The 24,421-nt window shown below is 41.8% G+C and overlaps 1 protein-coding gene across 2 annotated transcripts; it reads right to left on the bottom strand.

Moving 5' to 3' along the window:
- Positions 1 to 3,286: 3,286 nt before the first annotated feature.
- Ccdc181 (coiled-coil domain containing 181) lies at positions 3,287 to 20,680 on the bottom strand. 2 transcript variants are annotated; one of them, XM_050158406.1, is made up of 6 exons: positions 17,328 to 20,680; positions 15,219 to 15,359; positions 13,086 to 14,024; positions 11,237 to 11,383; positions 4,225 to 4,379; positions 3,287 to 3,632 (listed from the first exon to the last, which is right to left on the bottom strand). In XM_050158406.1, the coding sequence occupies exons 2-6, from the start codon at positions 15,333 to 15,335 to the stop codon at positions 3,470 to 3,472; spliced, it is 1,521 nt and encodes a 506-aa protein (XP_050014363.1). In that variant the 5' UTR covers positions 15,336 to 15,359; positions 17,328 to 20,680; the 3' UTR covers positions 3,287 to 3,469. The 2 variants fall into 2 exon arrangements, with proteins under 2 accessions (XP_050014363.1, XP_050014364.1); XM_050158407.1 differs by lacking the exon at positions 17,328 to 20,680 and adding an exon at positions 17,181 to 17,297.
- Between the last annotated feature and the right edge of the window lie 3,741 nt (positions 20,681 to 24,421).

The following is a 24,421-nucleotide window of genomic DNA, read 5'->3' as shown; positions in this document are numbered from 1 at the left end:
ACGGAAATTTTTATGACATCGGACTTGACTGTGATTTCAACAACACAGAAGCACAAGAAGTGAAAAATGAATTTCACCAGAGCTTAAAACCTCCATACATTGAGGTCCATAGTAGCCCTAAGAACAGGAGGAAAAAGAACAAATTATACATCTGAGAAATGACCAGAAGATACAGAGTGCCAATTCAGCAACCAAAAACCCTTCCAGTGAGGAGTGGGCAGAGGCTGGCGATGCCTCAGTCTGTGGAGCACTACCACACAAGCTGAGAACCAGAACCCACGTCCAGATCTCCAGCACTCCCATAATACAGATGTGCATGCAGCAGTGCACATCTGTAACCCCGCACACATGGAGCAGAAACAGGTGGGTGGAGCTCACCGAGCAGCCAGTCACTCCAGCTGGACTGATGAGCACCAGGCTGAGAAATCCTGTCTCAGACATGAAGACACCCAGTGCATAAGTTTCTCCTGTTCAGGCATGTGTGCACACTGACATTTATATATTCTACATATGCTTGCAAAAAAATGAGTGTATTATTTTATGAAATATATATTTTATATATATATATTTGCATATTATATAGCAAATAAGCATTTCAGAAGATTGCCAACATCAGTAGTGAGCTACATGTAGTCACTACCATTTTCATAAAGATGACCATTAACAAAACAGCAAGAAAGCAACTGCGGGCAACTGAAGAAACCTAGAACTGCTGCGCTGTACCAGGAGGAATGTAAAATGCAGCAGCCATTGAAAACGTGCAAGTTCCTCAACAAAACACCAAACCAACCTACCGTGTGGCCCGGCCCATCATTCTAGGTGGATAGCCGAGAGAACTTAGAGGTTGTCATGGACTCTGGTACCAGTTTTTGTAGCAGCATTTTCATAGTTTATCAAAAGGTAGATATAATCTTACAGTGAATGGCTAATAAATAAAATCATTATCTATATGATAAGGAATACATTCAACCTTTAAAATAAATGCACAGTTGACACTTGCTACAATTTAGATAAATGCTTCATGAAGTAGGTTAGATGCAAAAGAACAAATGCTGGTACCAGCATCTGAAGAAGGGCAGGAAGGGGCGTTTAAAAAAAAACAAAATTCATAGCTTTTCAGTAATGAGTGGGAAAAATTACAAGGTGACAGCTATAGGACTCCTACTTCTCTTTCTGATGAGAAGAAGTGAAAACAAAGAGTCCATAAAGTTGGGAGGGGGATGTGGTGAGGGGGGTTTAGGATGAGTTGGAGGGATTGGATGGGAGACAGATATGATCAAAACACATTGTATATATGTATGGGATTCTCAGTAAGTTAAAAATGCAATAAAATATAAATAGTGGAATGACTTAATTATTTCTCTGAAGATGGTTCCCAAATGGCCAACAACCACACATAGCTGGTTATTAGGACCATGCAAATCTGTTCAGTATCTGTCAAATTGTGAAATGGTGTGTCTGCCGTGGGGATCACTGACAAACTCTACAGTGTTCTACGCACTGCATCCTGTTTGCAGCACACATCCAAGAGAAAACACAGAGTTAAGTGTGTATACATGTGATAGCACGCATCCAGGAGAAAACACATACTTAAGTGTGTACACATGTGGTGTTCACAGCTGCACTCCTCACCACACCAAAAGCCAGGAGTGTCCTAAGCAATGAGCGAATGAGCAGAATGCTAAACATATGTTACATGTTTTCCTCCATAAAAAGGAATTAAATACTGATATATACACTATGTTGTGTGGGAGAGCTTCCAAAGCACTGTGCTAAGTGGAAGAAGCCACACATAAAATATCATGTTTTTAACTGTGAAATTTCTAGAATAGGCAAATCCATGGACAGAGAACACATAGTATCAGCTCAGAGGAAGTGTGGAGCAAGAGGCCTTGAAAGTAGCTGGTCACAGGGATGGACTACAAGGAGTGATAGAATCATCTTGGAACTACAAAGAGAGTTGGGCTGTCTAATTTATAAATATGCTAAGTGCTGCTTGACTATGGTTTAAAGAATTAGTTTTATATGAAGCTCACCTCATTAAAATTAAAGGAAAAAGTTTGGGGCCGCCAATATTTTTGTTTGTCTTTCCCAGCTAACCTACATTACAATACTTGTATACTATCAGATATATGGTAGTATCTTTAGCATTTATAAATATTAATTCACTGTCCCATCCTAATATCCTGCTTCCTCCTGCTCCCAAGCCCAACCCTAAGGTTTATCCCATTTCTTCCTATAATGAAACATATCATTTCCTTAAAAATTAAGTAAAACAATTACTCCAGACGGGACAGGTTTTGCATTTTCCCCCAAATATCTTTACTCATGAGTCAAGCACAGGGTACCATGTGTCATCAGCACTCAGTTTCGCTCCAAAGTCATATCTTGAGCCTATATTAGGTACTGTGAAGTTTGCACATGAATTCAAAACAAATCATAGTGAAATGTAAGACTGCTTGACATGCTACAAAAGTTGAAATAGGCATAAGGCATAGTGGTCCACACCTAACACCAGTACTTGAGGCAGAGGGCGGGGAGGGCTCTAAGTTCAAGGCCGACCTAGGTTACAAAACCCTATATCCCTAAAACAAACTGACAATCAAGTAGATACAGGAATAAACCATTCTCTCTGCATTTTCCAATTCTTGTAAAATACACACTAAGAGGTTATGTGAATAAATGCATGTGTGTGCACACACACGTTAGGCAAATGGAGGTCATAAAATTGTATTATATAAAGCATTCACAATGACTTTTATAACACTATTAGACATATTTTATGCACAAAGTAGAATTAAGTGTAGAAAAACTATGCTGTTGCCTTCCTATGGTAGTGACAGGCGATACTTGCTCTACACTCTAAGTCACCAGCACTAAAATCCAACTTTGACAAACAAAACTTTGTGTAAAGTCTGGATAGAAACTTGTCATTCCAACATGTTCTACTGAAAGATTTAAATGTTTATCACATTTGCTTAGTTTGTGGTGGGGATGTAGGACGTGTGCTCCACAGTGTATTTGAAAGTCAGAGGACAGCTGGCAGGAGCTAGTTCTCTTTCCACCACGTGGAGGCCAGGGATTGAACTCAGGTGACAAGTGACTTTATCGACAGCCATGTTGCTGTCCCTCTATTGCGATATTTTAAATGATTGCAGGAACTAGGAATGAAATGTATGCCTTTCTTCTGGCCTTCTGGGTAGCCATGTTAATACAGTTTAGAGGCAGAACACAGAGTCCCGTCGTGGTTCCGTTTGCTGAACAGACTACAAGGCAGCACAACACGTTCAACGCTGTGAGAGATGTTTATTTTGTGCTAGTGTGAAGACAATAAAAATTCACCATCAGCATTACCAAAAGACAAATCCCACTCTGTAATTTCGAGTATTGTCGAGACACAGGCTCCATGGGAAATGACATCCAAAACTCTGGTGACAGCAGTTTCCAATACAGGCTTTCCCAGACAGCGTCAGTTGTAGTGGTCAGTAAAGCGGAAAGACTTGGCTTCGGGCATGTTGTACAGGTTGCTCTGTAGCTGCTTGGAGCGCCGCGCTTCCAGCCGGAGCTGCCTGGCTCTCTCTTTGACAGCCTGTTGCTCGGCTAGTTTTTCTATCTGTTTTCTTCTGAGCCACCTGGAGAAAGAAGCATGGTCAGATTTGGTGACGATCATATTGTAAGCTTCTCATCTATAAACATACACAATTAGCATTTTTAATAATGAAATGGGGTCAAAAGACAAAACTGTGAAAGTAGTAACTAAATATTTCAAGCTTATTTCCCAGGCTCATTCAAGAAGGAAGTTTATACTTGGGATCAAATGCCACCACCCGACAACAGTGTCTATTTTCTTGTGAATACGTTTGCAAAGAAATATTTAGAAGACAGGTATTCTAGTGCTAATAATCATGGTTAGATTTCTGGATGATGAAGTCCTCAATGCACATTTCCTTTTCCTTTTCTAATAAAAGGTTTAGAAAGATATAGACGGGAAGAGAAGGAAGAAATGAAGGAGGGAGGAAGGGGGAAGGATGGAGAGAGGAGAGAGGGGGAGGGAGAAGGGAGGGAGGAACTTGGTACAAGTGGAGTCAGCCTTCACTGCGTTCTCCAGCCTTCCCAGAGGCTAACGCTCTGAAGTGGGGTCTGTACGCTCAGGACCACAGAGGATACAGATAACAGAAGAGAGACGTGCTGGCTTTTCCACACTGTGAAGGCGCGGTGACCTACTGTTTAAAGGCCCGCTCACGGCCCTCTGTTCCTCTCAGGAAGAACAAACACTCCTCCTGCTTCCTGAGCTCCTCTGTCTTCCTTTCTCTCATCTGCTCCTCATGCTTTTTCTTAAGCCATAATCGGAAGGCCGCTTGTGGGTCTCGGTTCACCTGCTGAGTAGGAAAAAAACACAAGATTTGTTTAATTTAGATGAACTAGCACTACCTCTTAAAGCCCTAATGAAGTTCTATAAGATGGCAGGTTCTCAATTCAGTGTTTGCAGAACACCAATTTTAAGGTGCATTCCTAGCACCCAATTCAAACGCACTGTTTCCTCTACCATCCCTGATCGTGCTCTGAAAGGAAGCAGCCTTGGCCCATCTCTTTTTCTCTCATCCTGTCTTAGGGTTTTCATAGCTGGAAAGCGACATCATGGCCACGGCAGCTCTTATGAAGAAAACACTTAGTTGGGGTGGTTTACAGTTTCGAGGTTCAGTTCAGTATCATCATGGCAGGTACATGGCAGCATGCACACCTGGGGTAGCTGAGAGTCCTACATCTTACAGGCAACAGGAAGTTGACTGACACACTGGGCAGTATCCTGAGCATAGGAAACTTCAAAGTCCGCCCCCACAGGGACACATTTCCTCCAAGAAGGCCATACCCACTTGAACAAAACCACACCTCTTAATAGTGTCACTCCCTATGTGATTATGGGGGGCTAATTACATTCAAACTACCACATATCCTATTGAGGCAAATGGGGAGTGGAGCTTAGGAGCCTTTGTGTGGCATGCTCAGTGTCCTGAGATCCATCCTCAGCACAGCACAAATAGTCTTACTGAGAAATCAACTAACGGAGAAAAGTAATGGCTTGGTTTTCAGAGTGAATTTTTTGCCTAAGGAAATACTTTCCCCCAAAGATACAATCATCTAATTAAGAATGGAATGAGTTGTAGGCTTTGGAGTAGTTCCAGAACATTCCATGGAGCACAGATTATTAATGTGTAATTCAACAGTGTGTTAACCTTTTCCTTAAATTCTATATTCTTCAGTTTTAACAGCATCCGTCAGAAGATACTTAACTGCTAGGTACATCTTCAAAACTAATTATTGGGACTGGAGAGATGGCTCAGCAGTTAAGAGCACTGCCAAGCTCTTCCAGAGGACCCAGAAGCCACATGATAGCTCACAACCATCTCTATCTCTGGTTCCAGGGTATCCACTGGCCCCTTCTGGCCTTCACCAGCACTGAGCATTTGTGGCACACAGACATACATGCAGGCAAAATTCCCATACCCATAAAGTGAAAATAAATCCTTGAAAAACTGAACTAATTATTGCTGAATGTACACACACACACACACACACACACACACTCATGATTTCGCTTATCTATTTTTCATAGTATTTGTCACTTAACATTTTATTTTATATTCCAAAATTTTTTAATATTTATTTATTTATTTATTTATTTATTTATTTATTTTGGTTTTTCGAGACAGGGTTTCTCTGTGGCTTTGGAGCCTGTCCTGGAACTAGCTCTGTAGGCCAGGCTGGTCTCGAACTCACAAAGATCCGCCTGCCTCTGCCTCCCGAGTGCTGGGATTAAAGGCGTGCGCCACCACCGCCCGGCTTAATATTTATTTTTTACTTATGTTTGTGTCTGTGTGTATATGCATATGTGTGCAGGTGCCTGTGAAACACAGACAGCATTGGATTCCCTAGAGCAGGAGTTCTGGGCAGTTGTGAGCCACCTGACCCGAGGGCGAGGAGCCCCACTCTGAGGCTCTACAACAGGAACAGGCACTCTCAGGTGCTGAGCCATCGCTCCACCCTCTAGGGGTTTTCAAATGTTAAGAACCCCGTCCTCCATGTGCTCCGGAAGGCAGAATATCCCTGCTTTGGTTGGGACTCTATTCCTGTACACGAGACAGCACGTGCCATCCAATAAGGAAGCAGAAAAACCGCTACAGTGGATACTTGGCAACTTTACTTCACATTTCTTTGATTTTTCATCTGCTATGGTCACCTGTAGGGAACTTCCTATCCACTCCTTTACTGTCTTTTCAACAATTGCTCTAACAATATAAAGACTGAAAGTATCAATATTTGTAGTAATTTTGAAACCCCTAATTAGCCTTTTATGGAATTTTTATTAAAACAATTTTTAGGAATCCCTTTTTATTGTTTCAAACTGTGTGTATGTGTACACGTCTGTGTTTGGGTACGTGTGTGTATAGTGCCTGTAGAGACCAGAGGTATCAGACACTGTGGAGCTGAAGTCACAAGCAAATATGTGTATGTACACGTCTGTGTGTGTGTTTGGGTGTGTGTGTGTGTGCAGTGCCTGTACAGACCAGAGGCATCGGACACCATGGAGCTGAGGTCACAAGTGAATATAAGGCATGTGTGGGTGCAGAGAATTGAACCTAGGGTCTCTAAAAGAGCAGCTGGTGTTCCCAGCTACTGAGTTATCTCATCAGCCCTGAGGAAAATAAACTTTGAGGAGCAATGCTAGTGAGGGAAGCAGCTCAGCAGACTGCACATCTTCACCTCTCCCTCCTCTCCTCCAGATCCAACCCCAGTCTTACCCCTAGCTCTGTAGCAGACCACCACCCGAGGCTTCCCCTTCCTTTCTGTCTTATCTCTAGAGGATTACACAGGATCTTCTTCAGCCTCCATCAGCACCCCATCCCTCTGTCTGGGTCACCAATTCACAAGGTATTGCCTGGGAACCCATCAGTCATGCAGGCCAGGGATGCAGATGGGTTATCCTCAGACCTACAGTCTCCCTCCTCTCCTCCAGATCCAATCCCCCAGTCTTATCTCCAGCTCTGTAGCAGACCAACTTTGGTAGCCTCTCCTTCCTCTTTACCCCCATTCCCAGGGGACTAGGCAGGTCTTGGTGGTACATCCTGCTTTCCTCTCTCCTTTGTGCCCCCCAGCCCCCCGACCCCAGCCCATCTCCATTCCTAATGTCAACTCCCAATACCTAGAAACACATCCTACCTGAACCCCCAGGGACTACACATGGCAGAACCTCAGAAACATCTCCTACCAGGCTACCCACGGTCACCACGCTCTCCTCAGAACCAGAGAGGGCAACAGAAGCCAGGAATGGAACACCCATTCAACCAAGACAAGACCAGATGTCAGCAACGAGAATTTCAATTTTCCCAAACCCAGACGCCTAGATAGAAGTGTACAAACATGATTGGCGACAGCCAGGACAATATGTCTCCACTACAGCCTAGCCACCCTACTACAGCAGGCCCTGAGAAATGCAATATGGAAGAAGCACAAGACAAGAACTTCAACATGGCCTTTATGGATATGTTAGAGGTCCTTAAAGAAGACACGAATACATCTATTAAATCTACAAAAACAGTGGAGAGTGAAATGAAGAAAACAGTTCAAGACTTGCAAGTGGAAATAGAGTCAATAAAGAAAACCCAAACTTAGAAAAAACTGAAATTAAAAATTTAATGGACCTCAGGGGCAAACACCACCAACAGAATACAAAAGATGAAAGAGACAGTCTCAGGCATTGAAGACAAGATAAAAGAAATGGATACCTCAGTCAAAAAAATATTAAATCTAAGAAACTGGAGGCATAAACCGTCCTGGAAATCTGTGACACTATGTAAAGACTAATTCTATGAATAATCCGGATAGAGAAGGGAGAAGAAACCTAGGTCAAAGGCACAGAAAACATTTCTAACAAATCATAAAATAAAAAAATCCCTAACCTAAGGAAAGAAGGGCCTATCAAAGTATAAGAAGCATACAGAACACTAAATAGACTGGACCAGAAAAAGTCCCCTTGGCATATAATAATCACTAAATGTACAGAACAAAAATAAATAAATATTAAAAGCTGTAAAGAAAAAAGTAACATATAAAGGCAAACATATTAAAATTATAGCTGTCTCAATGCAGACCCTAACAGCCAGAAGGTCCTGGACAGATGTGCCAAAGACTCTAAAATCAGACTACTATATCCAGCAAAACTGTCAATCATAATAGATATAAAAGACATTCCAGCCAGGTGGTGGTGGCACACGCCTTTAATCCCAGCAGTCGGGAGTCAGAGGCAGGCAGATCTCTGTGAGTTTAAGACCAGCCTGGTCTACAGAGGTAGTGCCAGGACAGACTCCAAAGCTACACAGAGAAACCCTGTCTTGAAAAACAAAACAAAAGACATTCCATAATGAAAATCAAATTTAAGCAGTATCTATTTATAAATCCAACCCTACAGAAGTTGCTAGAAAGAAAACTCCAACCTAAAGAGGTTAACTACACGCAAGCAAACTGGGAATAAATGATCCTAGACCAGCAAATAAAAAGGAGATAAAAACCTACACTACCACCACAAAATAACTGAAATCAACAAACACTGCTCATTGATAACTCTCAAATTCAATGTCTCGATTCCCCAATAAATAGACTACAGAGATATTGCACATCCCTTGAATCTTAAGAGCTGAAACCTACAAATGTAATAAACAGTATGTAATAAAATATGATTACTAGACTAGAAAAATATTTATAGCAGATATAATGGGTAAAGAATCAAAACCCTTAATATAAAACTCAATGAGAAAAATAAAACTGATTTCGATCCTTAATTCCGACTGACCAGCTATATAAGTGTACATGACCTTTTCTTTCAGCTCAGTGAGTTTACTAGAGAAATTCCCAGAAATCAGGGAAGAACTTACCCTTTAGGGTTCACTGTGTTACTAAAGGATATCGGAGCAGCCAGATGTCTCAGTGGGTAAAGGAGTCTGTTGCCAAGTCCAACTATGCCAGGCACCCACAAGGTGGAAAAAAAGAACTGGCTCGCAAAAGCTGTATTCTGACTTCTGCAATGTGACAAGCACAACACACCTGAGCATACACAAACCTTTACAAAGGAATGTGGCTGGGTGGAGCACTAACACTGGTGAGATGAGGCAGAAAGAAACCAAGTTCTTCACAAGTTAAAAGATACACTTGGCGCTCTTATTGCATAGAAGTTAGCCTGGGCTAAATGGCAAGGCTGTTTAAAAAGAAACAGAATAAAACCAAACCACAACCGAAAGAATGTAAGAAGAGGAGAGGGGCTAATAGCTCAGAGATAGTGCTGCCCTTACAGAAGACCCAGGTTCAGTTAACTGGACCAGTGTGGTAACTCAACCACCCATAATGCCAGTTCCAGAAAATTTGTTGACCTCTCATGGCCTTCCTAGGTACTAGGCACACATGTAGTACACATATATTCCTGCGGATACCCTCTCTTACACATGCATAAGAATAAAGAAGGAAGAAGAACGGAGTTCCCTGAAAAAGGCAAATGGGAAGGGGCTTGAAGTTCCTAGATCTGCTCCACGGAACAGCAGCACCCAATTTAACAAACCCAAGAGCTCTTCAAACCCCCGGGGGCCAGGAATCTGTTGAAGGCTTCATAGAAGATGTATGGATTAGCCCAGGTTAGCCTCTTCCTCCCCACTTCCTATCCTTGAGGAGAAACAGGAAGTTCCAAGCCCTGATCATGACGTAGTGTTTCTAGACATCAGCTCTCATCCAGAGCTGTTCCTTTAGAACCAGACAGGCATGGCTCAGAAACCCCTCAGGGATGAGGTGCTCCCTGCAAGCAATCAAAATCAAAAACCAAACACTACAACAAAATCAAATACTAGAAAAAAAAAGACCCACTTAGCATCCCTGCTCTTCCAGGAGCAACACAGGATTTTAGCAGCTCTGGGCAAGAACTAAGGATGAAACCAGTATTCATGTCCTTTTTACTATATCACAAACACAAACCTGTACACACACACACTAGAATCGATAGTATTAACATCAAGACAAACTAAGTTAACATCAAGACAAACTAGGAAGATAAATCACACATGGTGTTAGCTAAACTGTGGTAAATAAACTGTGGAAAATATATCACTCACTAGCGCAGGAACTAGAAATTGTTTTAAACTTGGGTGGCTGATTTCATGTTGCAAAAATTAACACTCTGAACATTCAAAAGTTTTAAATTTCACCCTGAAGAAACTTCCTTGCAGTCTTCTTAATGTTCCTCATATAATGTGCAGCTTTACTGAAGCACAGAGATACAGAATATTGAAAACACTGAGACCTATCTAATCCTGCATGAGGAACAAGTTAGTTAAGAATAGAAGTTAGATAGTTAAAATAAAGGCCTAGAAAGATGTCCACGATGAAGTGAAAGCAACCACATAATGAACTTTTAAAAACAAGATAGGTAAATATTAAAAATAATATATGGTATGATTTCATTCTTATTCATTCATGTGTATGCATGTGTATCTGTGGGTGCCCAAGGCCTGGCATCTGATCCCCTGGAGCAGGAGTTACAAGTGGCTGGGAACCACCCCCTGTGGGTGGCGGGAATGAACTTGGGTGCTCTGAAAGAGTAGGCAGGGCTCTCAAAAGCTGAGCCAGTCTTGCAGCCCCTGTATTTCAGGTTTTTTTTTTAATTAATTTTGTGGAGCTGGAGAGATGACTCACTGGTTAAGAGACTTGGCTGCTTTCCCAGAGGACCTGGGTTCAGCCCCCATGGCAGTGCACAGTTCTCTGTAACTCCAGTTCCAGAGCATACAATGTCCTCTTCTGATGCCCTCAGGTACCAGGTACACACACGGTGCACAAACATACATGTAGGGAAAACACTCAGACACATAAGTAAAACAAATTAAAAAATTGGCATTTTTAAATTTGATTTCTGACAACTCTCAAGCGACACCAGTCTGTAGGTTTGTAAGCAGAAATGTGTGTATATCCATCCACTTTGAATGCTATGATTAAAACGCCTTGAAATGTGAATTAATAATTTCTATTTTCTGGGCTAGGCAAGTTGGAACAGTTAGAATCATCTGACTTTTGCCAGGCTTTGAGGAAACGACAGAGCTGTCCGTGCATAAGGCACCTTCTGCAGGGCTAGGCTTGGGCCCCGGTTCCTCCTCCTGCCTCCCTTCCATATCTGATGCTGGGTCTCACAGGGGACGTCTCTCACCCGGCTGTTCATGTCTTCGATCTGCTTTGCCCGCTGGACTCTCCGCATCTCGATGACCTGCTCTCTTTTCTTCTGTAGCCAGGCTTTGAACACCATCTCGTTCTCTTTCTTCTTCTCATTCTCTTCCTCTATTTTGCGTTGTTCTTCCTGGAAGGGGGATCATGAAAAGGCGTTAGTGGAAAGTTCATGAAGCCGTATGGGAGTCGAATAGAGCCATTTGAGTTCGGAAATTAGGATTCCCTGCCTCAAAACTTTCCAAATGAAAATTCCTCTCTTTTACACATAGGGTGGCCTCTAATTCCTGTAAGAAGTTCTGTAAGGCAGTTAAGCCAGGCAAGAGTACAGTTACACGGTGTTCCTTACAGGCCACTGAGAATGCTATGTATCGTTTGTCAACTCTTGGGTTACTTTTGGTACCAATTAACTAAATTACTTAAAAGCAAACAACAGCACATTTTAGAAGCGCTGTCAATTGCCTGAGCGTTTTCCATTGTTAATTGTGATGCAGCTGTGAAATAAAATACTTTACTCACTCAGAAATGTGTGGGAAACACATGCAGACAACAAAGAATGTGGCAGATGCCTTGTTTTAAAAGCACTTGAACCAGTGTTGGGAATGTAGCTAGTTGACGGAATGCTCCTAGCAACCTTGGTTCTATCCTCAGAGCAGCAAAATACTAAAATTAAAGCAATAACTGAGCTTTTAAAAAACAGGAAACAGAGAAAATACGCCAAAATTTGAGTCTTCTGATAAGGATACAAGAGTTATGTTGTTTTATAGGTGTTTGAAATTTTTTATTAAAATGTTTTTCAGGTCACTGATGTTCCTAAGCTAGTATTTTTGCTGCTATCAGAAGCTCACTTAGAGACTTGGTTAACTATTAAGGAAAAATGAAATTGTATCTGAATTACTCATCTAACTGTCATAAAAAGAAGCTATCAAAACCTGAAGGAAGCTACTTACATCCATTCTGTAGATCTGTAAGGTAGTCACGGAGAGGATAAGAACAGAGTGTAGTGGGAACAGCACCAAGCTACAAGTTAGATATGAGCCGGAATCTCTGTGATTGTACAGTGTCAGTGTGGCTGTGGCATTGGACTTCCTCCCTGCTATTCTCGTCACGTGAGATTTCAGGTGGCATTGGGAAGCATTTCATTAGGGATATCGGGCTCTACTCTCCCTTCCCCAGGAGTGGGGCATGCTAGACACTGCTCCACCACCGAGCTCCGTCCTCAGCCAAGCTCCACTCTCAATCTAAAACTAAAATCCCCGAAATCAAGGAATTGGAGACACAGAAGATATAGGACGTGCACACAGATAAAATAACGACAGTGCAAGTTAGCCTGTTGCCTTCCTTTCGACATGTAAGATTTGATTCTCACCTATCTCCTATAACCTGCCTTCAAGGGTCACCCTTAAAATGACAGTGCCATCTGCAATCTTGTCTGGCTCTAATGTAGATGTTCTACCATCTTTTTTTTTTTTTTTCTTGGATTTTCGAGACAGGGTTTCTCTGTAGTTTTTGGTGCCTGTCTTCGAACTAGCTCTTGTTGACCAGACTGGTCTCGAACTCCCAGAGATCCGGCTGCCTCTGCCTCCCGAGTGCTGGGATTAAAGGCGTGCGCCACCACCGCCCTGCTGTTCTACCATCTTTTGTGTTGTTTACGAGAAAGGGTCAAGGTAGTGAAAATGTTACACACACACACACACACACACTCACTTTCAACACTTACGCCAGCAATTTAACAACAGTAAAGTAAATAAGTAAATCCCTGCTGTGTGTCACTGATAAAATATAAAAAATACTCTCCCACTTCAACACAAATGCACACTGGCCTTCCTCCTTACCTCCCTCTTTAGCTTTTCTCTCTTCCGTTCTAGCTGCTTTTGGAGTTCTTTCTGCCGTGGCGACAGACAATACGTTGAGGTCACTGGAGAGACATTGGCAGACTGTATCCTGTGATTAGATCTCCTGCTTCTTTTATTTAGATCTGGGTTGGCAGCAGAGCTTGGACGAATTTTGGGGTTGGGTGGTGGCTGAGGGACTTGAGCCAGTGGCTCCTCTGTTGGGGAGACAGCCACAGTGTGAACCTTTGCCGCAGGCTCTTCTTTCTTGACTCCACCAGCAGATGGGGTGGGAGACCTGAGCGGCAACTGGGGGGTTTCATTGTCTGTACTGTTAGCACTATTAATGGGAGGCAGAAAGCCCTGACTCTCGATGTCTTGTAAATTCATAAGTTCAAACTTCCCGTCTCTCTCTACCAGTATCTTCCTGTCGTTGTCTTCACAGCTGCTGTCAGGAAGCACTTTCTCTTGTCCTAGTTCACCAGAAATGCATAGCTGAGACAGTTTTCCAGACATATTGTTTTCGTTGTCTGAGAAAGTTTTGCAAGTGTCGCTGTCTTCTAACGGTGGGACTTCTAAATCAACTAACTTGTCCTTGAACTTCAGTTTTCGCTGCCTTTTATCATTCACAGGCTCTTGATTCTGTAGGATCTTGTTCGCCTCTATAATTTTCTCCATAATATATCTCCTTACTTCCTCGTCCTCTTCTTCCTCCAGCTCTCTCTGATTTTCCTGTTTGAAGTCCTGGAAGGAGTTCTCACTGTCTGAGTCTGATATGGGATCCAACGGCTGAATGCTTGGGACGGAAATGAAGTCATTTCTTCGGAGGGAGGCCTCGTCCTTTAGGGGTTTATCTGGATCAGAGAGCTGTTGGCTGTGTTCTGTTTCTGGTCCATCCTCTTTTAATTCCTGGTCAAGATCGTCTTCCTTCTTGCAATCCATCTTTAAAAGAGACACGAGACTCTACTTACCAGTACAATTGAGATTCTGGTCATTTATTTGGGGGACAATTGAAATGGATTTTTTTTCTGTTCATGCAGTTTATACACAGGGGAATTTAAGTGCTTCTGGCTTACACTTTACTCATAATATTATAAGCCATACTTTTGAGCACCTCAGAGAAATACTGGGAAAACAATGAGTCCTCGTTATCACGCTCTAACTCGTCAACCCTATGTGCCACATCTGGAGCTGCTCTAGCTGCAAGACATTGCTTCCACCTCGCCTCTCAGGAGAGCTCTGCCTCCACTCCTTCTGGACACTTCTAATATGATGCATGAAACTCGCCTCAGAGAAGCTTCACTTTTGCCTTTTCCCCAAATATTCTGCTTCATTTACGACTTTACCACTTAACTAATCAAGATGGCGTTAAATCTATAAAACCCACTGCCTTCATTTCCTCAGACTCTCCCCGTTAATTCCCTCAAATCTGAATAACTATTCTTATTGTTGTCCTTCTAAAGTCACCTCATTTGATATCCAGTCATATTCTTTGTTACATCTTCATTTATTGACACTAACTATATATAAATATATGTGCTGAGTGTGTGTGCACGTGCGCACGCAAGAGCACACTAGCACCAGGAACAGCTGGGGAAGGTTCACGTTTCCTGACTTTCCCTTCCATATATCGGAGCAATAGCACAGCATCCTGGGTAATATACTTCTACAAGCGTGTGTGTGTGTATGTGTTTGTCTGTCTCAGATCAATCCTTTATTTTTTCCTCTATCTTCATTACTCCCAAGCACTAATTCTGTCTTAGAGTTTCAGTTATTAACTGGAAGATTATACTTTTAAAGGATTTATTTATATTAAAAGTATAAACACATGATTTTTTCAGGCTTTCACCTTTGATGTATGAAATCATGTTAATTATTTAGATTAAAATTTCATTAGCACTTGAGCTTTGTTAAATGCGTTTTAATTCTCATTCACCCAAGCTTTAAGGCACAGAATTTAAATCCTCTGATGTCTCCACTTCTTATCTCCGAGGCGGGGGATAATGGCATTTAGTCAATACACATCAAGAAAACACCGCGAAGTTTAACTGCGATACCATGAATGGAAAACCTTCCAGGTGGCGAAGCACTCGCCAAATGTGACTGTCACGAGCACTATTGGCGGTTTACACATACCTCTATTATGCCGCCATTACTTTTCTCTTTATCATTGATCAGCCACTCCAGGTCCTTCTCAAAGTCGTCCTCATATTCCCCACTTTCTTTTGAATCTATCGATTTACTTTCATCCATTTCTCCACTTGTCAATGAACGATGCTGTACGATTTAAAAGATAAAGGTGCGTGTTTAGCCAGTTGAGAGGTGGCGTGGGGACAGAGATCAGTGTCGCAGGTGAGCTAACTACCACATAGAAACGTGTAACAGGAAGTGTTCGGGTAACTGTGTTTGTACACACCCCTCAATGGCAACGCATTTCCATGGCAGACATTTCTAACAATGCTGTCACCCCCTCCCGTTCTCCCACCCCCAATCTATGAGATTTCTGCGGTAGGTAAGAAGACGGAGGCTTAGGAAGGGATTTTCCCCGTCCCCTGCCAATCAGCAAAACTGCTGCAGCGAATGATGCAGTTTGGGCTTTGTGTTGAGGTTTAGTTCTTAGCTATTTGGATAAAGAAGGAGTCAGCTAACTGGATAATAATCATTTCTAAAATATTAGTTGTACTCTTTCCATATATTTAATTTTCACATTCCTTTAAGCTAAAAATATAAAACAGGCTGTCTTGACAAACTCAAAGATAAGGCTTCAATAACTTCTCAGTGGGAAGTTGAGGGCAATAACATTTTGAGGTGACTTGGATGAGCCGACATCCACCGTCAAGACAGGTTAAATTACTTAACAATCTACCTCTGAGCTATTAAACAAAGACTTTTATGCATCATGACTTAGAAAAAATATTACCTATATGAAATCTAAAATGCTAAATTCAAAACCAGGATCAATATAACAAATAAAAATCTATCAGACATACTAGGAGCTATTAAAGTCATACAAGTAAATGTAAGTTAAAAGAAAAAGTCATAGGGAACGTGAATGAGAATTAGATGAAGTTGTATCAAATCTGAAGTGTAGTTGAATTTCTCTAACTCCAAAAGAAACATGGCCACCGGCTCTTGTGTCAACAAACAACATAAGCAGGAGGTCTTGTTGCTAAGTCCCTTACGCCTTTCAAATGAGTCACGATTCAAACCTCCGATTCTTTAATCACCATCACCAGGACACGGTCCATAGGACACACACGGTACATACTGGAATACAATGATACCTTCCATATCATTGTATGACTTAGCATTTCCTACTTTATTACTGTGAATTTCGCATATTTAAAGTTTATCATCAATAAAAATCTACAAAAGTGGTTCAGGCCAGATCCACCCTCAGTAGTGAACTGCAGTAGAAATGAATTCTTTGCTCTTAAGTCTGTGAAAATTCATGAGTGGGTAGGTGTCTAACGACCTCAGTGTGCATATATATATATTCACATTATGCTGACAACTTTATTCCCAGATTAAAAATATTGAAAAAGGCATTAATCTGATACTTCGGGCTCAGTCTTGTCCTATATAACCTTTTAAGCAATCCTTGTTGAATCACCAAGAACCCAGAAAATAGTAACGAGAAAGCTTTTTCACATAAAATAAGCATTTAGCAAAAATTATTTTTAAAAGTAGTTAAGCAAAACCTCACAATATTATGAAACCATCAGGTTCATCCTACCTGATGCAGTCTGATTAAGACTGCGGTAGTATGTCTGTTACAAGTTCTGACACTAATATTTAATAAAATTAGGCAATGATTTGAATTCGTATTGAGCATCCTAAATTGGCACCAACTAAATGGATAGCATTCCGTGTGTAGAAGCTAACATTCAGGAGTAATATATATTTTTTTCCATGCAAGTCACCTTTCACATTTAAGAACTTTGAGAAGGGGGTATAATGTGACAAAAATGCAGAGCTGGCGTCTAAGCCACTCTCTGAGGGGTTCCCCTTGCGCATGGCTGCAGTGATGCTGTGCCAGGCTGGGGAGATCCTGGGGCTTATCCTGGAAAGACAGCTCATCTCGAGAGCTTCACCTACCTCACCTCCCCGCTAACCCAGACGTTTATCCTCTTCCTAGTCCTCCCACCAGAATCTGTGTCCTCCTTCCCTCCTCTCCCGCCAAGTGCCCTCCTGCCTGTAGAAGATGCAGCGGCGGGGGGCACAGAGACAGCCGCGGGAGCTTACCTCTCCTTTTCTAAGCTCTGGTGAGGCAAGGGTGACACCTCCGGGCTGGCTCCTGATGCAACCAGCACCCGGCTGCCATGGCAACGGCGCGTCTCTTCGGTCTTCATCCGGGCACCCCACTCCTGAGGCTCCGTAGGCTCGTGCGCAGCCGCAGAGCGCACCCCGCGAACACCCGCACCTCACGTCACGCCAGGGTTTCCCAGACCAGGAATCCACACTTCGTTGAGGTTTTCACGCCGCACGAGGGCCTGACGAAGGTACACTGCCTCGGGCGTGGATTTTGTATAACGCGACAGATTTTGAATTTGTTGCCAAAACTTATAAAAGTGCATTTCGGTTTTCATTTTCTCAAGTTAATATTTTTAAAAAATAGCAAATTGTTAATTGCTGTGTCGATCCTCAGTTTTTTTCAAAAAAAATCAAAATTTTACTTACAGTAAGCAGTTCTGAAAGAAAATAGAACTTTTACTTCTAGCATTCAAGCCTATCATGACAACCAGCTACAGTTTCCCCCATAACTTCCCTAAATATCTGTACGGATAAAAGGAAAATAAGGTAACATTCAGGTTGTGGTGACAGGTAGCAGGGCAGATAACCAATCCAGGCAGGAGGGAGCTCACGAAATAGGTTGCAAACAGAAAGATAGGCAAACAATGTGGTGCAGGTGAGAATTCATCTTAAAAAGGGTGAATTGGGAGGAGATTAAAACAGAAATGTTTTCTGCAAAGTGTTTACTCCAGAGCTTACTTTTGACAAATAAAACGAAGTTTGGGCGACGAACGGCCGCCATGCCCATAGAGATGGCTGCCGGTAAGAAGACAGAAGGCGTCTACTCCTTTTGTTGACTTGAAGTACGCCAGCTGGCGTGCAGCATAAAACGAAACCCTTTGGCTCATCACCAGCCATTGAGGCCCATCGCGGCCCTTCGGCGATTGCAAACATAACGTGGAAATTAATAATGCGGTCTAGGGATAAAATTGTCGCTGCTCATTTCCTTGGAAAAGGTAATAACCGCATTCATTCCTACGGAACTGTGCGCTCCCTCTCAAGTCGAGACAAGGTTTTAAGCATGTACAATCCCTTACCCGTATAGTCACTGAGATGTCTGATGAATATTTATTCTATGAACTAATTGTAAGGTTTACAAGATAATTTTATTGTGGTCAATTTAGTTATAAGTGTAACTGATTTCATAATTTCCTTCTAACGCTGTCTGCTAAGAATGAAGTTTATAGAAGGAAGGACTCTTTGATGAGAGAGGTGAGATGAGAGAGGAACATATTTAGAAAATAGGACATTTTAAAAATCAGCACCCCGATAAATAGAATTATGAGAAGTACCACGAGTGTACACGATTTACACATAGGTAGGGGGATGATGGTGGGATACTAACGTCACACTTTGTAATTTCAAGTCCAGCAGGTCAAGGTACCCACTCCACCATATGCATAAATGCCTTTTAATGTCCTCATTTCTCCGAGATTATTATGCCCCCATCCACGAAGTCCCCCCAAAACCAGCAAGGAGACAGAGTCCTGTATGTTAAAGCAAAGAGCCTTTATTTTATGCAAGTTCGCAAACTTGGTCTCTCTGCATGTCTAACGTATTGGAATAAATGGAGAGCCCTGAGCTCAGTTAGAGTTGGGTTTTTATAGTAGTAAAGGTGGGGGTGAGGGGTTTCTGAGGTTCAGGACTCCTGATTGGTGGCTGACATTTGTTTAGGGGTGTCCTGGTGAGTGTGTGCTGGTAGTGATCCTATCTTGGAACATTAGGCATTTCCTTTGGATGGTCTGTTCTTGGGTGGTGCTTGGGTAATCTCAGCTTGTGGTTCTTCTGCAACCAGGTATTGCTTCAGGGTAAACTACTGAGACGCAAGCCTCTATTAAACTTAGCGATGGCTGAGTCCTACACTGGCAGGTGATATTGGTTGGAAGTAAAGAACTTCCTTTGGGTGGTCCGGTTCTATTTAGCTTATCGTGGCTGGCTCCTACAAGATGAGCCCACTTAGGCTGCCAGTGACCCACCAAGGGAAGAAAATGAAGGGCATAGGTGGACTTAGGAAGAACCAAGTACATGAAGAAGAGGAATTTGGTTGCTGTTATCTTTCCCTTGATTTGTCACTGTTAATTATCAATATGATACTGTATTTTGCCTGTAGGGTATAGAACTATGTGAATTAAATCGACTGTGCACAAAGTTGGTGTATGTAAAATTGCAATACATTTCTCTTACCTACTGTTTAATATTAGTTATAATTATGAAATTTAAATGTATGTATCCTAAAATAATATCTAAGCAATCGATACTACCACCCCAATTTATGTCTTTATTCATTATACAATACATAGAAATACAGTGTAAATTTAGGTACCTTCTATAAATGCTTTGACTTGGCAAAGACATTATTTTACTTAAAGAAGAAAAATCAGACCTGTCAAAGCGTGAAAGATTGAAAAGATGCGACAAAACATTCTGTAGAATGCTCAGAGGAGTATAGTTCATAGAAACTATTCTGACTTTTGCAGATTGTAAGAAGATTTTGTCGTCAACAAGTAGCGAGTGACTCGGTACTAAAGGGTCAGATGCGGCTCCATGCGTTTGGAGTGAACTACCGTAACCACTGGAAACCTGAACCCCACCTAGAGTCCAGCTGCAAAAAAGAAATGCAAAAGGCTTACAAGACAGAAAGATATTATGAAGTTCATAAGCCTCTCACAGACCTTATTTTCATAATTCGGATTTCTGAATTCTCTAGCCAGTGCTAGAAGTGAAAAAAAATAATAGATGGGATTAGCGAAAAAATTTAGATGAGATTAGTGAAAAAATTAAATTAGGGAAAAAAATTAGATGGGATGTTTAAGTGGGTTTAATTTTCTGGTTTTACTCCTATGTGCTCTACCTCAGCCACTCATTCATTTGAAGCAGTGGTTCTCAACCTTCCTAATGTGTCAACCCTTTGACCCTTTGACACAGTTTCTCATGTGGTAACCTCCAACCATAAACTATTTTCATTGCTATCTCATAAATGTAACTTTGGTACTGTTAGGACCTATAACATAAATATCTGTGTTTCCCAATAGTCTTAGGAGATCCCTGTGAAGGGGTCGCGACCCACAGGTTGAGAACCACTGATTTAGAGGCTGTAAGGGCTGTATTACTGTAAGACTGTGTCATATCCACTCGGGAGGCAGAGGCAGGCAGATCTCTGTGAGTTTGATGCCAGCCTGGTCTGCAGACTGAGTTCCAGGACAGGCTCCAAAGCTACACAGAGAAACCCCGTCTCAAAAAGCCAAAACAAACAAACAAAACCTGTCTAGTTTGAAAGTAATTATTAAAACTGAGATTTTGTATATTAAATATTTGATAATATAATGACATTAGGGTTTTTTGCTGTTTTAAAAAAGATTTAGTTATTCGTGTCTTTTATGTATATGAATGTCCTGTCTTTATGAACACTAGAATCTGCCCCATTACAGATAGTTGTGAGCCACTATGTGGTTGCTGGGAATTGAACTCAGGACCTCTGGAAGAGCAGTCAAGTGCTCCTAACCGCTGGGCCATCTCTCCAGTCTCCAGACAGTGTTTTTTAAACTTAAATATTCATTGCCTTCAACTGAGAGATTTCTTGTGGAAGGAGAGAAAACAAGGAATGTAATAATAAACAATAGCAAAAATACAAAATAATAAACACTATGTCAATAAACTTTTCATTGCTAACAAATACCTTCTAGAAGCAATTTCCTGGGAGGAAAGCTTGACTTTCCTTGGTGGGTGGCACCCCAAGGCTAGCATGCTCTGTGTTTCTGGGGTGCAGCGAGGTGGAGGGTTATGTCAGAAGTGTTTGTCAGAGACAACTCCTCACCTGTGGTAGCCAGAAAGCTGAGAGAGAGTGGGGGGGGGGGCCTGTATTAGATTGTTCTCCCTTTCACCCTCTTTTTTTTTTCAGCTGGTAACCCAGCTTACCACATCCAGCTGGCCACAATAAGGGTGGGCTTTTCCTTGCCAGGAAATACCCTCACAGCCATACCCAGAGTCAACCTCTCCTAATTTCCGTGGGCTGTCTCAATCCAAACAAGTTGACAATGTTAACCATCGCATATGCTGAATAAGTTATGTTATATGATACGGTATATCAGAAATATTTAATATCTAACTATAGTTATAATGATAACAGACCTAATAATTAAACAAACAAACAAGCAAACATTCTTTTGAGATTTACCCTTGAGTCACACTGGAGGCCAGAACACTAAAGTTTGTCTGTGACCCACAGCACAGGACGAATTCGCTTCTAGCTCTTTTGCCAGCAGCACATTCCCAGGAACAAATGCTCTAAGGAAAGAGGTGTTTGCAGTGTAATTACCTCCACGTGGTCATAGATTTGTTCAACACTTTGATAGCAGGCCCTGGCCCCACAGGGCAGAAGATTAAAGGGATTTCTTGCTGGGAGGCTCCGGCTTACTTTTATATGATTAGAAGCCCCGTGACCAACCCTTGACTGCGGACGAAGGTTTAATAGGAATAAATCACCATGGCAAAGAAACAAAATTTATTTATTTCCGTTTACCTTCTAAGAAAGCAGCAGGCATCATATGATCTTCATTATTGGCATGGAAACCCTGTGTTTATAAGTCAAGTTTTATCACCTAATGAATAATTTCTTTTTGAAAGTAAGTGTCCATATGGTTGAACGTGTCGTTTACTAAATAAACTGGCCTGTACATTTAGCTTTTTTCCATGTGCATATTTATACCAAAAGTTCCTTTTCTTTTACAGCCAGACAAGAATATTTAACAAGACAAGTAAGATAATAAAGTAGAAAATGAAGAAGCGGGGTTACCAAGGTGTATAAACACTATTGACTGGGGACGAAATGGACACTGTCTGCACATTGACATCATAAGAGTAGGGGCTAACACACCCTTAAAGCCAGTGTTTCATTTTGCTCAGCTATGATTAAAAAAATCCTTGTAAGTTCCTAATCTGTCTATTCTTAATTCCCTTATTCTCTTTAGTGTTGACATCACCTGACAAAGATGACACTTTGGTTTATTGACAGTTGTGACCTACTATAAAACGTTCATGTAGCTAAAACATGCCCCTGAAATCGGAGCAACACCCTTGGTCCAGCGAGTTGCTGATGCAGATAAGGCAATTCTGGAATGCTGCCACTAAGAGCCTGTTTTCTGGGACCGAGTTTCACATTCAACATTCAGTGGGGCTGGGGAAGTATGGAAGATGCGTACATGGTCTTGTGACCAGAAAGATAAACATACAGGTTTGTTAGAAAAACACCCCATTTCTTAGCATTCACTTTTAAAGTGATTTTTTTTTCAGTTTTCTTTTTCACTAAGAACAACAAACAATTTCAGGAAGACTTTCAATGGTGTGTGTGTGTGTGTGTGTGTGTGTAGTGTTGCTGGGGATCACACTCATGGTTTCACACACACTAGGCAAGGGCTCTACCACTAACACCCCCCTCCAATCCTTTAATAACTTTTATTTTGAGACAAGATCTTTCTCTCTACACCCCTGGTTGGCCTAAAACTCCCTATGTAGAACAGACTGGCTTTGATTTCATAGAGATATGCCTGCCTCTCCCTTCTGAGTGCTGAGATGAACGATGTGTGCCACCCAGCAACTTTTTTTTTCTTTTTGTAACTAAGGCATAGACAGATGCCTTCTGGTGGTTTCGTACAATGATACTGATTATTTTTTAAAGTGTGAAGATATTGTCATATTTTCCTGAGAATATTAATTTGACTGTGTTTCAAATGCTGTACTATAAATTGGCTTTGAGTTCTTCTAGTCAATGTTTACCTACCTTCTTTGGCAACTCAGTAGTAGTGGCTACACATTTTCTCTGGGTTGTCAAATTTATTAGATTCATTATAAAACTTAGATATGATAAGGCCTTTGGCTGATCTTAGCCGATAATGCGCAATCTTTTGTATCCAAATGTAAAGAGTAAATGCTCCAAGATTACAGAAGGCAACACTGAATGAGCCCTGACAACAACCAGAATGTGTTTTAAGATGTGCTTCAGGACTGTAATCCCTGTATACGGGAAGCTAAGGCAGGAAGAGCAGGACTTTCAGGCTAGCCTGGGCTCCACAGAAAGAATCTATCTCAAAATAACACCACCACCACAAATGAAGTCGTCACCCTCCCCAGCTCTTCAGTGGCACTGGTATAAGATGCCAACCCCCACCTCACTTCCCAGTGAAGAGGAGAGCTAGGAAAGGGAGACAGGTTTTATCAATCATGCTTCCTTTAAGAATTATATTTGTGTATTAATTAATTAATTAATTAATTCATTCACTTATTCATGTGGGATGTGTGTACCTCAGAGGATTACTTCTGGGTGTTGGTTCTCTCCTTCCACCACGTGGGTCCCTGGCATCAAACTTGGGTCATCAGGCTTGACAGCGAGCCTTCTGGTCGGCTCTGCTGGCTTCATCTCCTGGAAGGGTGCTAATCATCCAGAATGTGTAAGGAACTCAAAAAAGTAAACGCCTTCTCCCAGAAAAAAAGAAAAAAACAAATAATCTGGTCTCCAATCTGACAATTCTCAAAAGAAAAGGTATAAATGGCGAATAAATATACAAGACAGAAAAGAAACAAGAAACCCAACCAAACAAACAAAATACCCCAACAGGTTTAACACTCTTAATTACCAAGAAAATGAAAAGTAAAAGTAAGCTGAAATTCCGTCTTATCTCAGGAAGGTTTGGCTATCATTCAGGAAAAACACAACAAACGGGACCCTGTGGGGGGAGTGGAGAAATCCTGGCACACTGCTAGTGAGAAGGCAAATGCGTGCAACCACTGTGGGAACTGGTGTAGTCTCTAAAAACCCCACAAATGGTCCAGCTATGCCATTCCGAGGCCTACATACCAAACAGATCTACGTCAGCGCACTAGAAAGATATCCGAGCACCCATCTTTGCCATTGTACTTTATGGACTGCCCTGATCTGGAATCAGCCTAGTGTCCAGCCATAGGTGAGTGGGTAAAGAAAATATGGCAGATATCCACAGTGAAGCTTTATTCAGGCAGAAGGAACAAAGTTACATTATATGCAGGAAAATGGG

The sequence above is a fragment of the Alexandromys fortis genome, unplaced genomic scaffold (assembly GCF_014885135.2).
Source record: "Alexandromys fortis isolate MF-2015 unplaced genomic scaffold, M_Fortis_MF-2015_v1.1 scaffold_97, whole genome shotgun sequence".
In the NCBI taxonomy this organism is placed as follows: Eukaryota; Metazoa; Chordata; class Mammalia; order Rodentia; family Cricetidae; genus Alexandromys; species Alexandromys fortis.
Note: the sequence above shows the minus strand (reverse complement) of the source record. Positions and strands in the feature narration are given on the sequence as shown.